General features: G+C 45.1%; 1 protein-coding gene across 1 annotated transcript in view; it reads left to right on the forward strand.

Annotated features, from left to right (window-relative positions):
* CUNH17orf67 (chromosome unknown C17orf67 homolog) overlaps nucleotides 1–17,346 on the forward strand; it is an 87,884-nt gene extending 70,538 nt beyond the window's left edge. The window contains exons 4-5 of the mRNA XM_014590203.2: nucleotides 14,776–14,911; nucleotides 16,993–17,346. Of these exons, the coding sequence (XP_014445689.1) occupies nucleotides 14,776–14,892 (117 nt within the window). The 3' untranslated portion in view covers nucleotides 14,893–14,911; nucleotides 16,993–17,346. The remainder of the gene's footprint in view (nucleotides 1–14,775; nucleotides 14,912–16,992) is intronic.
* Nucleotides 17,347–17,614: the final 268 nt, after the last annotated feature.

Consider the following 17,614-nt stretch of genomic DNA (forward strand, 5'->3'; position numbering starts at 1 on the left):
CTCTCTGTCTGGTGAGCGCACGCGCCCTATAGCAAAAAACTCTCCAAAAAAAAGAAGAAAAATAATTATTTATTTAAATTTATTATTATTATTATCATTATTATATTTTTAAATTTTACCGAGAGAGAGAGAAGGAAAGGGAAATTGAGAAAGCAAGCCACCAAGTCTGAAACTTGAACTCTGGTCAGCCATGTGGGGAGTCCAGCACCTTAACCACCACCCCACCTGCTGGCCCCCGATCTATTGTTCTTAAGGATGTCCTAGTGTGATCTCTAAAATTTCCCAGTGTCCCATTGAAGTTAAATTCTGAACCACCTTTCTCTTCCTATGTGATTAATTTGCTTTAACTCATGAGGAAAACAAAACGATTCTCTCAAATGTTGCTTAATTCTGTGCAAAATGTCAACAGCAAGGATTTTGCCTTCTTGGATGAAATTCTTGCCTTGCTAGATTAACTATCCATTTTATAATTCTCTGCTTAGATTAGGTTCTGGGGGTTATTTAACTTCATTATCACACTACTTCAGTGCCATATAATAAAAGACTACTTCTAACTTCTGCTTTAATTACAGAGAAATATTTATTTAAATCATGACAGTTGGCATTTGATATGTGATACAGATATTGATTTTTGTTTTGCTTTAATTTTTTCCCCCCCTGAAGAAAAGAAATCTAAAGAAATTAAAACTCATTTTCCATTTGCCCCTTCGTTCTCAGTCCAGGAACATTTGAGATTATCATTAATGCTGGGTTGCTTCTAACTCAGCCAATGTAATTGTTGAATTTGTGGTTTTCAGCGGATTTGCAGTTTGGCTTTTCATCTTTGACTAATGATCGCTTTTAGGCCTTTGTGGAATATTCATTTTCCTAACATTTTAAATAAATAGTGAAATGTCATGGAAACCAGTACTGGTTTCTTTCTTGTTCTCTGTGTGTGTCTGTTTTGGTTGTTTTTCTTCAGCGATGATTTCAGCTGCTGTTTAGGAGTGTGAAACATATATTACTTTTTGATGCTTTTTATGTACATTTGGACCTGGGCCATCAAAATGAGCAGATTGACACAATTGTCAATCCTTCCAAGGAGGATTTAGTATGATTACAGAGAAAGAACAGTCACTTCATTATCCATTACTCATTTTTATATTTCTTTATTGAGTTTTAGTGAGATTCTACTGTGCACCAAGCATTAAGTCATGTGTTAGGTATACTTTTTGGTCACTACCGTCAAAAATCTCTCCAGGGCCCAGCAAGTGGCCTGGAGGGTAAGGCGCTGTATTCCACATGGCCAACTCCATGGTTTGAGTCCTAGATTTGGCCCTTGAAAGTCATGCTGGGTGCATGTGTGTGTATGCCCAATATCTTGAGTGAAGAATGGAGGAGAAAGGGATTGCAGTGTGGCCATCCCCCTGGGGTGAGGGTGGGGGTGATTTCTCACTTTTCCTCTCCCTCTCTTTCTCTCTGGTGAGCACATCATCCTGTAGCACACAAACAAAAACCTGTCAAATATTTAGCTGAGAGGGACAGAGTTGAGAGGAGTAAGGATGCGAATTGGCGTATAATTATAAAAGGTGCTAGATGTCATTGGTGACATTTGCTAAGACTATCAGTGATCCCACTGGGAAAGTCTTTATGTGTTGGGGAGCTCTCAACTTCATAGTAGCAGATGCGAGTTTCTCCAAATTCTAATTTCTCCTCAAAAGCTCAAATTTTATCATATAGCAACAAATACTGTCAATTGTTTTCCTTCCTTTGTTCATTTTCCAGATGTCTGCCACACACACTCATAAAACACAATTAGCCGGATCTTTGACAAATAAGTGCACACGCACTTTCCCTGTGAAAACCATCACCCTTTGTCATGCCATGGAAGAGTTGCCTGCATACTCCCTGATGGGTCTTCTCCGTGGCTTCCCCAGGGCATTCTTCGGTGCAACTGGCATTTTAAGAATGTCTTGATTTGGGACTAGCAGATGGTGTAGTGGTTATGTTGTTGTATTCCCATGCAGTCGACTGTGGTTCAAGTCCCAGGCCCAGTGGCTGAAAACTCAGCGGGGCACGTGTGTGTGTGTGTGTGTGTGTGTGTGTGTGTGTGTGTATGTGTGTGCCCAAAATCCCAAGAGGAGAATGGAGGAAAAAGGATTATGGTGTGGCCACCCCTCTTTGGGTGATGATTTTTCACTTTTGGATTCTGTCTCTCCAGCGAGCACACATAGCAAAAATATCCTCTCTCTCTCAAAAAAAGTTTTGTTTTTACTTTGGTAACTGCGAGCGTGTGGGGGTGAAGGAGCTGATGACCGCGGGTGTAGTTGTATACACTCCTAGATTCCTGCAAGGCGCCAGTCCTTTTACTCAGCATTGCCTTGGCACATCTGTGCAGATGCCAATACAGTGAGAAGGCAAATGAGGCCCAACAATTATTGGAAAAGTAATATGATTCTAAATATAGTTTTGACTTCATGGACCCCTGAGGGGAGCCCAGACCACACTAGGAGAAATCTCCTCCAGCGTCTTGTTCAGCAAGATTTACTGAAATGTTCCTGGGTTCCAGTTCTCGGGAAAGATGTTCGGCTGTGCAGCCTCAGAGCCTATGCAGATCTTTCTTACTTAAGTCCTAGAAACGAATAGCTGACATTTACTGGATTCCTACTACATGCCAGCAAGTCCCTGCAGCATGGGGGTGCAATCAGGAGATTGGATAACTGAGGAAAATTCGATAAAGAGACTTTTTACAAAGGGTAGGCAGAATTTGGGTAGTCCAATAAGAAATGACAAAAGATCCAGGGCTAACTACCTCTAGGCATGAAGTAGTTTCTGGAACTGGAAAGGGCAGCTTCCCAGGAACTATGGCTCCTAGGAGAAGAATGTACCAGCCTGCTGTGCCAATCTGGGGTCCTGGTCGCTCTCCTCCTACCCTCCAGTTCCCCACCAATGCCTCCCATTGGTCAAGCCCAACTGGAAGCCACAGGGCAAGGGCGTCTAGGTTACAGTTAATCTAGTTCATAGTGGCAGATGAAGAGGGGTAGAATAGATCTGGAGGGACAAAGGCAGCCCACTTGTTTGGTGTAGAACTTTATCTGTATCTACTCATTTAATTTATTTTTTTTCCTCTTATGCCAAAGTATATGTGTGTGCATGAGAGAGAGAGAGCGAGGCCTGATCATGCCACAATCTTTTTCTTCCCATCAGGATCCTGAGCACACATGTATAAGCTGTGGGGGCCCCTGCTTGAGCCCTGATGGTCCATGTGGGATCCGGCTTCCTCTGTACAGTGCTTAACCTCTATGCTATGGGGCTGTAACCTCAGTTCATCTTAATCACCCAATGAAGTAATGCTAGTAACATTCCCATCTTACAGATGGGCAAATTGAGCCAGGAGAGGGCATGGAGTTGAAGGAGACTCGGATCCTTTAGCCTTTACACCACTCTTCCCGGCAAACAGGCAGGCAAGAGGAAGCAGCAGGGTTTTCTCCGGTGCATTGCTTCCATGGCGTAGTGGAACTAATAAAGCTATGTGCTGGGGAGTCGTTCTTATTTACAAGACTCCACACTGCCTTCCTGTGTCTCCTAATTACTATTCTTCTGGCCAAAGCCTCCCTGGACAAGGCAGGAACTCAGCCCCACATTCACAAACATCCAGCGAGCAGCCAGGGCACCATAGCTGAGTCCCACAGGGAGCCCTCTCACCGTCTACCCTCCGCCCCAGCTGACCTCAAGGCTCCTTGCCGGGATATGGAGCTTATGCTGATGAGTTAAATGAAAACAAGGACGATAACCAAAGCAAATTCAAACTGCACGGGTCCTGGGGAAAAGAAAAATAAATGGGGAAAGTTGGACACTACATAATTCATTCTTTCGCATATTCTATTTTTTTCCTTTTTTTTTTCTTTTTAAATGACTGCATTTAATATAGGATACAGAATTCCTAGAGGACATTTTAGGAACTTTAAAAGTTCTAAACTGGATCCTTAGGGCTTTATTAATATAGAAAGGTTTCCATGATTTAAGATTTTTATGAGCTTGAAATAATTGACTCTTGTCACAAATATTGGATATGTCTCCTTTCTCTCAGGGTGACACACCACTTCTCTGAAAAATGGCCTACTGTTTGGGATTGCCTAAGTGTGCTGACCTGGACTTGTTTTGTGCATACTTTATCACACTTCACCCAGACTTCTTTAGGGCAATGTCAAGAACACATATTCTCCTATCTACTCTCATCCCCAAATACTCTCTTTTGGAGGGAAGATCAAATTCATGCGCCACTTTGTGGGACCTTTGAACAGTTTATGAAAAAACTGTGCATGGATTTCAAAACAGTTTTTTTTTGCACCAAAAAAAAAATTTCTACTTTAATTTCATTTTCCATGAACTATTTTTTTTGAATTTTTGTTTCTTTTCTTTTCTTTTCTTTTCTTTTCTTTTTTTTTTTTTTTGAGAGGTTTTTGCTATAGAGTGCTGCACTCTCCAGACAGAGACAGACAGAAAATGAGAAATCACCCCCCAGGGGGGATGGCCACGCCACAATCCCTTCTCCTCCACTCTCCTCTCGGGATCTTGGGCACGCATGCACATGCGCCTGGTGTGAGTTTAAGCCACCGGGTCTGGGACTCGAACTGCGGTCGACTACGTGGGAATCCAGTGATACAGCCATTACGCTAACTGCTGGTCCCTTCCATGAACTTTTTGAAGTCCCCTCATAGGTGACCTGCACAGAACAACTCTGTCAATAACATGAGGCCAACGGGTAGCATGGTGCTTAAGGTGACCAGACCTCATAGCTGACCGCAATTCCAGTCTCAGACCCAGTGATCTGAAAATCACTCTGGGCACGTGTGCATGTGTGCCCAAAATCCGGAGAGAAGAATGGGAGAGGAGGGACTGTGGGGGTGATTTCTCACTTTCCCTCTTTCTCTCTCTCACACATGCTCTGTGGCAGGTTAATAAAGTCCCTGTTCCTGGAGTCACTGCAAACACAGTGACCAGGGCTATGCTGGGAAGTCAGAGACCTTGGAGGGACTACAGAGGTGGGATCACAGGGAATCTAGGGAGGCTTCCCGGAGGAAGTAACATTTAAACTGAGGTTTGAAAAGGCAGGAGGGAGTGAGAAAGAGAAAAGAGAAGATATTGGGGGCCTGGTAGGTAAATGGGATAGCAGGTGCTCAGTCAGGCCAGAGAAGAGCAAGCACGGTCCATGCAAGGAAAGATGGGAAACAAAGCTCAAGCGAGTAGCTGGTGAGAGAGGAGGCTCAGGGGACGGGCGAGGCCAGATCGTGGCGAGCCTCGTGAGCTGTGGTAAGGGATCAGAAGTTCCTCCCTGACCCAATGGGAGCCCTTTAAGTTTTAGAGTAAGAAGCAAAATGCCCCCCACCCAATTTTTAAAAACATCTTCGCAACAGGATAAAGAGACAAATAAATTGAGGATTTTCTTTCTTTTTTTAAGAATTATTTTATTTAACTTTATTTATTTATTTTAATTTGGCCAGAGAAGGATAGAGTGTGTGAGAGAGAAACAGAGAGAGAGAGAGAGAGAGAGAGAGAGAGAGAGAAAGAGAGAAAGAAAGTGAGAAAGCAAGCTGCCAGGTCCAGGACTTGAACCACGGTCACCCATGTGGGAGTCCAGTGACCTTAACCACCATGTCACCTGCAGGACCTGAGAGGATTTTTAAATGTCTTCTTTATAACATTCTACTTTTACATAACTTCAAAAAAGGAATGTATATCACTACTTCAATAAAAATTAAATGAGTAAGTGATTTTCATTTTTCTTATTTTAAAAGCCCACTCTGGCAAAAGACATCACCAAACATTTCATCAAAGAACACATCCAGGGGCTTCAGGTGGCATGGTGTTAAGGGTGCTAGACCCCCATCGTGGCTGACCGTGGTTCAAGTCCTGGGTCTGGCAGCTTGCTTTCTCACTTTCTCTCTAAAAAAACCTCACTCTGTCCCTCCCTGGTCAAATTAAAATAAATACATAAATAAATAAAGTTAAATAAAATAATTCTTTAAAAAAATTCAGAAGACAAGTAGGCATGTGAAAAGATGCTTTATGTCATGTGTCCTTAGGGAAATGCAAATTAGAACACGATACCACTACACACCTATTAGAATGGCCAAAGCCCAGAACACTGACAATACCAAATGCTGACGAGGTTGTAAACCAGCAGGAACTCTCATTAATCACTCTTGGGACCATCTCATTAATCATTCTTGGGACCACACAATGGTACAGCCATTTTGGTGTTTTCCTATAAAACTAAACATATTCTCTCGTGAGATTTTTGCTATAGAGTGCACGTGCTTACCACTGAGAAAAAGAGAGACAGAGAGACTCCCCCATGGGGGATGGCCATGCTGCTATCTCTTTTTCTCCATTCTCCTCTCAGAATTTTGGGCATGCATGAACTCACACCTTGTGTATTTCAAGCCTCTGAGTCCAGGACTCAAAAACCATGCTTGACCATGTGAGAGTCCAGCGACGTAACCATTATGCCATCTGCTGGCCCCCAAATTAAACATACTCTTAATATATGATCCAACAATTGTGCTCCTTGGTACTTATCCAAAAGAGCCTAAAACTTATGTCTACTCAAAAACTGCACACAAATATTTATAGCAGCTTTATTCATAACTGCCAACACCTGGAAGCAAAGCATATATCCTTCAGTAGGTGAATGAATAGACAAACTGTGGCTTATCCCTACAATGGACAATTATTCAAGACGGAAAATAAATGAGCTATCAAGTCATGAAAAGACATGGAGGAACCCTCACTTCTCATCACTAAGTGAAGCCAATCCGAAAGGCTATGTGCTTTTGGAATTCCAACCATATGATATTCTGGAAAAGGTAAAGCTAGGGAGACAGTAAGAAGTGGTCGCCAGGGGTCAGGCAGGTGAACAGACAGAGCAAAGAGGGATTTTAGGCAGTTGAAACAAACGCTGAGTGATGCAAGGGTCTGACCCATGGCCCTGTATATTTGTCCAAACCCAGAGTGACAGCCGAGAGTTAACCCTATTGTCAGCTGTGGACTCTGGGTGATGGTGTGTTAGTGTCAGTTCAAGGCCAGTTATACAAACAGCCCTGGTGGGGATGCTGATAGCTGGGGAGAGGCCATGCACGTTTGGGGGCAGGAGGACATGGGAACTCTCTGTACTTCCTGCTCAATTTTGCAGTGACCCAAAGACTGTTCTTAAAATAAATCTAGTAAGAAAACAAAACAAGAAGCCCCACAGGAGGAAAGAGGTAAGACAAGAGGCAGGGCTCTCAGCGGGCCTTGGCAGGCATCAAGGCTGTGGGCTAGGCCCGAGCTGGCCAGGGCAGTGTGGGGAGGGGGATTCTGGAGCCTCCTTGGAAGTTGGTGGCTGTCCGGATGATGGGGGAGGAGGGTAAGGAAGAGGAGTACTTGGAAGCTTCTGGTTTAACTGGTCAATGTCACACCGTGAGTAGAAATGTGATGAATGGGTACCTCTTGCAGTCCAGGTGGTGTCCATAGGCCAGAGAGTCCAGCAGAAGATGGAGAGGGAGGGAAGATAATTTTGCAACTGATGAAGACAAGAAAAGTGACATCTCATTTTTACAAAAAAGATTTCTAAAATTATTCATTTAATTTTATTTGTAATTATTATTATCCAGTTTGACCAGAGAGAAAGAAAGAAGGTAAGCTTCCAGGTCTAGGACTCGAATGGCAGCCAGTCAGGTGGGAATCTAGTTTAGGCTACCTTAACCACTACACCACCTGCCAGCCCTTCACATTTCATTTTTTAAGAGGTGTCCTGTAGATTTATTATTTTTCTGTTGTGTGCATCATTTCTATGAGAGAAGGCACTGAGAGAGTATGCAGACGCTTGCATGTTGCACTCTGGGAAGAGAATGCCTGCCCTGCAGGCTGGAAGTGACTTTCGTGTCCGTAAAGCACACAGTGTGAGTGAGTTGAGAGAGGAGGAGAAAAGACAACATCTGTATGCAAGTAATGGCTATGTTGCTGGACTCCCATGTAGTCAACTGCGATTCGAGTCCCAGACCCAGTGGTTTAAACTCACGCCGGGAACGTGTGTGCATCCCAAGAGGAGAATGGAGAAGGGATTGAGGCGTGGCCATCCCCCCTGGGGGGTGCTTTCTTGCTTTCTGTCTCTCTGTCTCTCTGGTGAGCACACATGCCGTATAGCAAAACCCTCTCCAAAAATAAAAAAAAGAAACTCAGTGTTTAACAAAGGCTAAATGACGGCTGTGGATGGGGTGGAGGGTAGGGCCTCTCCCCACTGTCCTAAAGACGGGGATAGGTGGCAGGTTCCCCGAGGAGCAGCCCTCACCTGCCAGTTTACAGCGCATTATCTAGAGACTAGGACAAACCTACAGGCACAGGGAGTACTCACCTCCTGCCTCCTTGTGGGCGGGCAGCACTGAGGAGAGCAGTGCCCTGTTGGGTCACTCTCAGGGTGGAGCTGGGTTGGCGGGAATGGGCTGTGGGGTGAAAGTGTGAGAGGAAGAGTGGCAGGTGAAGGGGAGAGGAGGCTGTAGCATCTTGGAAGACAACTATGAAGATTGGACTTAGGAAGTGGGAGAGATAGAAGGAGGGCATTTGAGAACTATTCAGACTCAAAACCCCGATACTTGGTGCAGAGACGGGCAGGGCAAGGAGCTACTTTCTGTGTGGACACACTGACATGTCGGGCAAGCTACACGTCATGTAAATGGGATCACACATGTGGTTCTTCTGACTAGCTTCGCTCACTTAGCTTAATGTCTTCCAGTTCATGTGTGTTGTAGCATCCCATCCCATGCCACTTCATTTATTTATTGGGTCCTGGGAAAAGTCATGACACATTTTTGCATAGAAAACCATAGAAAAATACATCATGACTTTTATGAAGAGCCAGTATTGAACAAGTTTTTGCTGTTGCAATTCTCCCGCTTCAGCCGCCTGAGTAGCTGGGATTACAGGTACGTGCTGCTAGGCTGCCTTGTTCAGACCGAGTCTCGCTGTTACCCTGGCTGCCTCCGCCTCCCCAAGTCGCTGGGATTACAGGCACATGACATTGGGTTGGGCCTGAACTCTAGCCCAGGCCTCTTCTGGGATCCCAGTCTGCAGAGCACCGCATCTTGGCAGAGTGCGCCACTGCAGGTGGGCCTTGACCCTTCCTGTTGCCACACCATGCGCCATCACGTGGAAGTGCCACGTTCTACTTGTCCGTTCTTCTGGTGATGGATATTTGGGTATTTCCACCTTTTGACTGTGATGTATGATGCTGTATAACATCTGCGTCCAGGTTTTTGTGTGGATATCTATTTTACTTCTCTTGGTTGTACAGTATACCCAAGAGTGCATTTCTAGGAGTACAAGCAATAATGATATGTTAAGCATTTTGAGGAAACACCAAACAGATTTTACAAAATGCTCCTATGTGTCTAGCAGCATCTTTTCTTTGATATTAATATAGCAACTCTAGTTTTCTTCTAGTTATTCCTTGCCCCCTCTTTTTTTTGAGAGATTTTTGCTCTAGAGTGCATGCACTGTCCAGAGAGAAAGAGAGAAACAGAAAGCAAGAAATCATCCCCGATAGAGGATGAACATGCTGCAATCCCTTCTCCTCCATTCTCTCAGGATCTCGGGCACACACACACACACACACACACACGTGCCTAGCATGAGTTTGAAGCTGCCTGGTCTGGGACTCGAACCATGGTTGACTGTTTGGGAGTCCAGGGATGTAACCATTACGCCATCTGCTGGTCCCATCCTTTGCCTTTTAAAAGAGGATTTTCAGAGGGGCCAGCAGGTGGCATAGTGGTTAAGGTACTGAATCACATGGCCGACCGCAGACTCAGTACCTCACCTGGCAACTTGAGACTCAACGCTGAGTGTGTGTGCATGCCCAAAATCCTAAGAGGAGAATGGAGAAGGGATTGAGGTGTGGCCATCCCCTAGGGAGTGATTTTCCACTTTCTGTCTCTCTTTGTATCGTGGGAAGTGCACACACCCTATAGCAAAAATCTCTCTCCTTCAAAAAAAAAAGAGAGGATTTTCTTACAAATACATGCAGACATAAGCAATATGTTGCTCAGTTATGGATGTTTTGAGCTATGTAAAAATGGTGCTGGGCATGCAGGTGGCATGGTCATTAAGGTGCTGGACTCTCACAAGGTCAACTGCAGCGTGAGTTCTGGACATGGTGGCTTGCTTTCTCAATTTCCCTCTCTGTCTCTTTCTAGTCAAATAAAATAATAATAATAATAATAATGATAATAATCAATAAATAAAGATGAAATAATTTTAAAAATGGTCCCATACTCTAAATGTAGCCTGCTTGCACTTGCTCTTTCACACCGTTGTGCTATTTCTACGACCCTCCTATGTTGTTGTATGTAGCTGTAAGTAATTTATGCTCAGTGCTGATTAACATTCCACTGTGCGACCCTACCATAATTTAACGATCTCTTTTCCTTTCAGTGACTATTTAGCATGTTTCCAATGTTAAACAAATTTATGGCTGCTGTGAATATTCTTATATGCTTCTCCTGGTATGAGAGCTTCTATTGTTCTCAAAGCAGCTAGAAGCAGCAGCTGGGAACTTGTTAGAGTTGTATGTATTTTCTTTTCTTTTGGGAGTTTTTTTTTCTTTTTTCTTTTTTCGCTATAGGATGTGTGCACTTACTGGAGAGACAGAGAGACAGAAAGTCTCTCCCCAGGGGGAATAGCCATGCTACAATCCCTTCGCCTCCATTTTCTTCTTGGGATCTCGGGCACGCATGTACATACACCCAGTGTGAGTTTCAAGCTGCTGGATCCAGGACTCAAACCATGGTTGGCTACATGGCAGTCCAGTGTCTTAACCGCTACGCCACCTCTTGGCCCTGAGATGCTGAGTCAGAAACTGTAGGTGTGAGCTCAGCAATCTGTGTGGGATTTTCTTGTATTGCTTTTGTTTTTGTTTTCACTATAGGGCACATGAACTTACCGGAGAGGAAGAGAGAGGAAAAGTGAGAAATCACCCCCCTGGGGGAGGGGATGGCCATGCTGCAGTCCCTTCTCCTTCATTCTCCTCTTGGGATTTTGAATACGCATGCACATTTGTGTGGCATGATTTTCAAATTGCTGAGTTTAGAGTTCAAACCGCAGGTCCACATGTGGGAGTCCAGTGCCTCAACCACTACACCATCTGCTGGGACCCTGTGCAGGCTTTTGTAAAAAATAAAGTTTTACCTATTTATTTCCTCCATGAAATGAGAGAGAGAGGATCTTCATGTCTTCATGCTGCAATCCACCCTTAGCCTTAGCAGTCTTGTCTCATGGGCACACACATACATGTCATGTACACTCAGGGAGGCCTCAGGACCAAAACCTAGGCCCTTTCCTGGGTGGGTCCAGTTGCATTACCTCTGTACTACCTCCTGGCTCAACAATCTGTGTTTTAAGAAACTCTCTGGGGACCAGCAGTTAGCGTAATGGCTATGTCGCTGAACTCCCATGTAGTCAACCGTGGTTCGAGTCTTGGACCCGGTGGCTTAAACTCACACTGGGCGCATGTGCATGAGTGCCCAAGATCCCGAGAGGAGAATGGAGGAGAAGGGATTGTGGCATGGCCATCCTCCCTGGGGGGTGATTTCTCATTTTATATCTCTCTGTCTTTCTGGCAAGTGCATCTATCTTATAGAAAAAAACCTCTTAAAAAAAAAAAGAAAAGAAAAAAAGAAACCCTCTGGGTAACTCTGATACCTGATAAAGTTTGAGGTTCACTGCTCTAGGGTATAACCAGGAGTAAAGTTTCTGGGTTGCAGGGTAGTTTTCTTCTAGTTATTCCTTGCCCCCTCTTTTTTTTGAGAGATTTTTGCTCTAGAGTGCATGCACTGTCCAGAGAGAAAGAGAGAAACAGAAAGCAAGAAATCATCCCCGATAGAGGATAAACATGCTGCAATCCCTTCTCCTCCATTCTCTCAGGATCTCGGGCACACACACACACACACACACACGTGCCTAGCATGAGTTTGAAGCTGCCTGGTCTGGGACTCGAACCATGGTTGACTGTTTGGGAGTCCAGGGATGTAACCATTACGCCATCTGCTGGTCCCATCCTTTGCCTTTTAAAAGAGGATTTTCAGAGGGGCCAGCAGGTGGCATAGTGGTTAAGGTACTGAATCACATGGCCGACCGCAGACTCAGTACCTCACCTGGCAACTTGAGACTCAACGCTGAGTGTGTGTGCATGCCCAAAATCCTAAGAGGAGAATGGAGAAGGGATTGAGGTGTGGCCATCCCCTAGGGAGTGATTTTCCACTTTCTGTCTCTCTTTGTATCGTGGGAAGTGCACACACCCTATAGCAAAAATCTCTCTCCTTCAAAAAAAAAAGAGAGGATTTTCTTACAAATACATGCAGACATAAGCAATATGTTGCTCAGTTATGGATGTTTTGAGCTATGTAAAAATGGTGCTGGGCATGCAGGTGGCATGGTCATTAAGGTGCTGGACTCTCACAAGGTCAACTGCAGCTTGAGTTCTGGACATGGTGGCTTGCTTTCTCAATTTCCCTCTCTGTCTCTTTCTAGTCAAATAAAATAATAATAATAATAATAATGATAATAATCAATAAATAAAGATGAAATAATTTTAAAAATGGTCCCATACTCTAAATGTAGCCTGCTTGCACTTGCTCTTTCACACCGTTGTGCTATTTCTACGACCCTCCTATGTTGTTGTATGTAGCTGTAAGTAATTTATGCTCAGTGCTGATTAACATTCCACTGTGCGACCCTACCATAATTTAACGATCTCTTTTCCTTTCAGTGACTATTTAGCATGTTTCCAATGTTAAACAAATTTATGGCTGCTGTGAATATTCTTATATGCTTCTCCTGGTATGAGAGCTTCTATTGTTCTCAAAGCAGCTAGAAGCAGCAGCTGGGAACTTGTTAGAGTTGTATGTATTTTCTTTTCTTTTGGGAGTTTTTTTTTCTTTTTTCTTTTTTCGCTATAGGATGTGTGCACTTACTGGAGAGACAGAGAGACAGAAAGTCTCTCCCCAGGGGGAATAGCCATGCTACAATCCCTTCGCCTCCATTTTCTTCTTGGGATCTCGGGCACGCATGTACATACACCCAGTGTGAGTTTCAAGCTGCTGGATCCAGGACTCAAACCATGGTTGGCTACATGGCAGTCCAGTGTCTTAACCGCTACGCCACCTCTTGGCCCTGAGATGCTGAGTCAGAAACTGTAGGTGTGAGCTCAGCAATCTGTGTGGGATTTTCTTGTATTGCTTTTGTTTTTGTTTTCACTATAGGGCACATGAACTTACCGGAGAGGAAGAGAGAGGAAAAGTGAGAAATCACCCCCCTGGGGGAGGGGATGGCCATGCTGCAGTCCCTTCTCCTTCATTCTCCTCTTGGGATTTTGAATACGCATGCACATTTGTGTGGCATGATTTTCAAATTGCTGAGTTTAGAGTTCAAACCGCAGGTCCACATGTGGGAGTCCAGTGCCTCAACCACTACACCATCTGCTGGGACCCTGTGCAGGCTTTTGTAAAAAATAAAGTTTTACCTATTTATTTCCTCCATGAAATGAGAGAGAGAGGATCTTCATGTCTTCATGCTGCAATCCACCCTTAGCCTTAGCAGTCTTGTCTCATGGGCACACACATACATGTCATGTACACTCAGGGAGGCCTCAGGACCAAAACCTAGGCCCTTTCCTGGGTGGGTCCAGTTGCATTACCTCTGTACTACCTCCTGGCTCAACAATCTGTGTTTTAAGAAACTCTCTGGGGACCAGCAGTTAGCGTAATGGCTATGTCGCTGAACTCCCATGTAGTCAACCGTGGTTCGAGTCTTGGACCCGGTGGCTTAAACTCACACTGGGCGCATGTGCATGAGTGCCCAAGATCCCGAGAGGAGAATGGAGGAGAAGGGATTGTGGCATGGCCATCCTCCCTGGGGGGTGATTTCTCATTTTATATCTCTCTGTCTTTCTGGCAAGTGCATCTATCTTATAGAAAAAAACCTCTTAAAAAAAAAAAGAAAAGAAAAAAAGAAACCCTCTGGGTAACTCTGATACCTGATAAAGTTTGAGGTTCACTGCTCTAGGGTATAACCAGGAGTAAAGTTTCTGGGTTGCAGGGAACCATGTTGTTCTACTCTGTGCATTACTAATAACAGAAAATACCTGAGTCTGGGTCATTTATAAAATTACAGGTTGATTCAGCCCATGCTGTGGCAGTCCAAGTTCCAGGGGTTGAAACATGGTGGAGGGCAGAGGCGTGTGCATCTGTGTCCATGTGTCTCTGTTCTAGCCTCACGTCCTCTCATTCGAAACCCACCAGGAGTCTGTCATGGGGGCTCCACCCTGATGCCTTAATCCTAATTTCTTCCCAAAGGCCCAATCTCTCAACACCATAGATGGATTAAGTTTTCAACTTCTTCATTCTATTACAATTCCATTACAATCAGTATCAACACCTGAATTTTGGGAGGACATTCAAACCACTGCACAGTTGTTTCCTAGAGTGGTCGTTCTGTGCTACACTCCACCAGCAGTGTAGGTGAGCTCCCTGGAGACAGGCCCTTTCAGAATGTCATATTGTGGATTTCTGTATTTGCCCCCTGAGTAAGTGGGTCTGTCGGCCTTCCCTACAGAGAGACATGGAGTCCCTCTCTCTGTCTGCCTCCCAGCCTTCCTGCAGCCAGGCTGCACTCTGTCTCAGGAACCAGGGCCGCGCCGTGCACATTGGCTTGTGGCTGTTACTGTGGACAAGGCCTTTGTTCAACATGGGTTTGTTTCAACAGGAGTACATGCACTACCTGCTTGCCCTAGAGCACCGCGCTGAAGAGCAGTTCCTGGAGCACTGGCTGAACCCCCACTGCAAGCCCCACTGTGACAGGAACATTGTCCATCCCGTGTAAGGAGCTCAGATCAGCCTTGGTACGTTCTCTCCTCCCAGGCCTTCTGTCTGCAGGATGGCAGTGGGTAGTCTGGGTTGGGTGACCATCTAGAAAATAGTATTGGGGAACCTGTCTGTTAGCTGGTTGTGGGTTGCAGTGGCAAGGATGAGGCAAGAGAGTAGGTGGGAGTCAAGTTGAGGGAAAGTGTGGCTTGTTGAGAGTTGAGTCTCTCTAGGTGGGGCTGACATCTGTAGGGTTGACCTATGACATGCACCTCAGCCATCCCTATCATCACCAAGACCAGAAACTTATTTTCTGGGTTTTACTTCCATTGCTTTCTGCCTTCCCTAGCCTGGATGATCACCAAAGAACTCCCAGGAGCCCTGTTCCAAATTGGGGACTCTGCTGTGTCTGGACTAGTTCTTGACCCACAGGCTGCTGGCCTCCTCTGCACCAGTGGCCTTCATCTTCCAGCACTCACTTAGCTCCTTCCAGAAAGCAGACCTGTGAATTAGTTAGATCCTCAGACTCTGGAACTGGACAGAGCTGGTCTTGCTCTTTGCATCTTGCTCTATAGCCTAGGACAAATCATCTAACCTCTCTGGTCTCCATTACTGCATCTGCAATTGGAATAGTAATGATGCTTGTGGAGCCTGGTACAGAGTAAACCCTAAGTTAGTACCATTGTGCAGGCCAAGTCAGAGGAGAGGTTTCTAGATTCTGTGAGCCCCATGGTAGCATCCTCCAAGGGGTGACTGAGGCCTCTGGGTAAGAAGAACCTTGCTGGTGAGCCAGGGGGCTCCGCAGAGGCTGCATTCCGGGATCCCACTTAGTAAAGAAGCAGTGGCTGGAGGGACACATTGATTTGGACTCTGGCATCAAATAGCCTCAAGATCCTGGTCTGCCAGTCTCTGGCTGAATAACCTTGGAACACAATGCCTAACTTCTCTCTCCATTTTCTTATTTATAAAATGTGAATGATAGTAGTTTCTCCCTCACAGTTGTTCTGAAGGTTAGAAAAGTAAATGCATGGAAAATAATGTTGTCCTGCACATATATTAGAAGTACTCAAGAAGTGACAGCTGGATGGCTGCTCTTTTCTCTGTAGTTTCTCCTCCTCCTTCCTCTTTTCCTTCTCCCCTCTTGCCTGCCTCTCTTTTCTTCATCATTATCACCATCTCCTCCACTATCACCATTTTCACTATCACCACCATCACCACCACCATCATCACCATCACCACCATCATCACCATCACCATTACCATCATCACCATCACCATCACCACCATCACCATCCCATTTTCACTATCACCACCATCACCACCACCATCATCACCATCACCACCATCATCACCATCACCATTACCATCATCATCATCACCATCACCATCATCACCATCATCACTATCACCACCATCACCACCATCATCACCATCCTCACCATCACCACACCACCACCACCATCGTCATTACCATCACCACCACCACCGTCATTACCATCACCACCACCATCACCACCACCATCATCACCGTCACTATCACCATCACCACCACCATCATCATCATTATCACCATCACCACCACCATTATCACCATCATCACCATCACCATCATCACTATCACTACACCACCAACACCATCATCACCATCCTCACCATCACCACCACCACCGTCATTACCATCTCCACCACCATCATCACCATCACTATCACCATCACCACCACCATTACCATCACCATCACAACCATCATCACCACCATCATCACCATCCTCACCATTACCACCACCACCCCAACCATCATCACCACCATCATCACCATCCTCACCATTACCACCACCACCCCAACCATCATCACCACCATCATCACCATCCTCACCATTACCACCACCACCCCAACCATCATCACCACCATCATCATCATTATCCCCATCACCCCCCCCATTATCACCATCATCACCATCATCACCATCACCATCAGCATCAGCATCATCATCACCATCACTACATCATCACCACCATCATTACCATCACCATCACAACCATCATCACCACCATCACCACCATCACCATGACCATCATCACCTTCATCATTGTAATATTATTTTCTTGTTCTTTTCCAGCAAGTGGTTTGATGGACAGCAACCTTGATAATGTCAAAACAGGATGAAGCTTCTTTCATTTGCTCTTAAACTGCAGAAATGGATGTCTTCAGCCTTGTGAACTATGGGTGTGGCAAAGGCTGCCTTGAGGATTGATGACAAATCTAGATGCTGCTTCATTTTACTAACCTGCATACATCATGGAAACCAATAGCCTAATGTCTAGACCCCACAAGGGCCTTTCTATCATTACAAGGGTGGGCAGAGCCAGAATCTTATCTGGCACTGATGGAGCTGGGACCCTCAGATCACGAGTTGGGGCAGGCTGCCTGTCCTCAGGAATGTAGAAAAGTTCTGTTCAGAGGAGTGACACCCACCACATAGAGCTGCTGGGATTTTTTGGAACCTATGTTATTTTCTCTCCCTTTCTGCTCTAATAAACACTGATGTGAAACCTACCTTCTGTGATATCGCCTTTTTTTTCCTATAAGAAGAAAAGCAGAGATCTCCCCCTCTTATTTAACTTTTTTTTTGGAGAGGTTTTTGCTATAGGGTGTGTGTGCTCGCCAGACAGAGAGATAGAAAGAGAGAAATCACCCCCCAGGGGGGATGGTCACACCACAATCCCTTTTCCTTCATTCTC

Source organism: Tupaia chinensis, unplaced genomic scaffold (assembly GCF_000334495.1).
Source record: "Tupaia chinensis unplaced genomic scaffold, TupChi_1.0 Scaffold000416_1, whole genome shotgun sequence".
Lineage (NCBI taxonomy): Eukaryota > Metazoa > Chordata > Mammalia > Scandentia > Tupaiidae > Tupaia > Tupaia belangeri.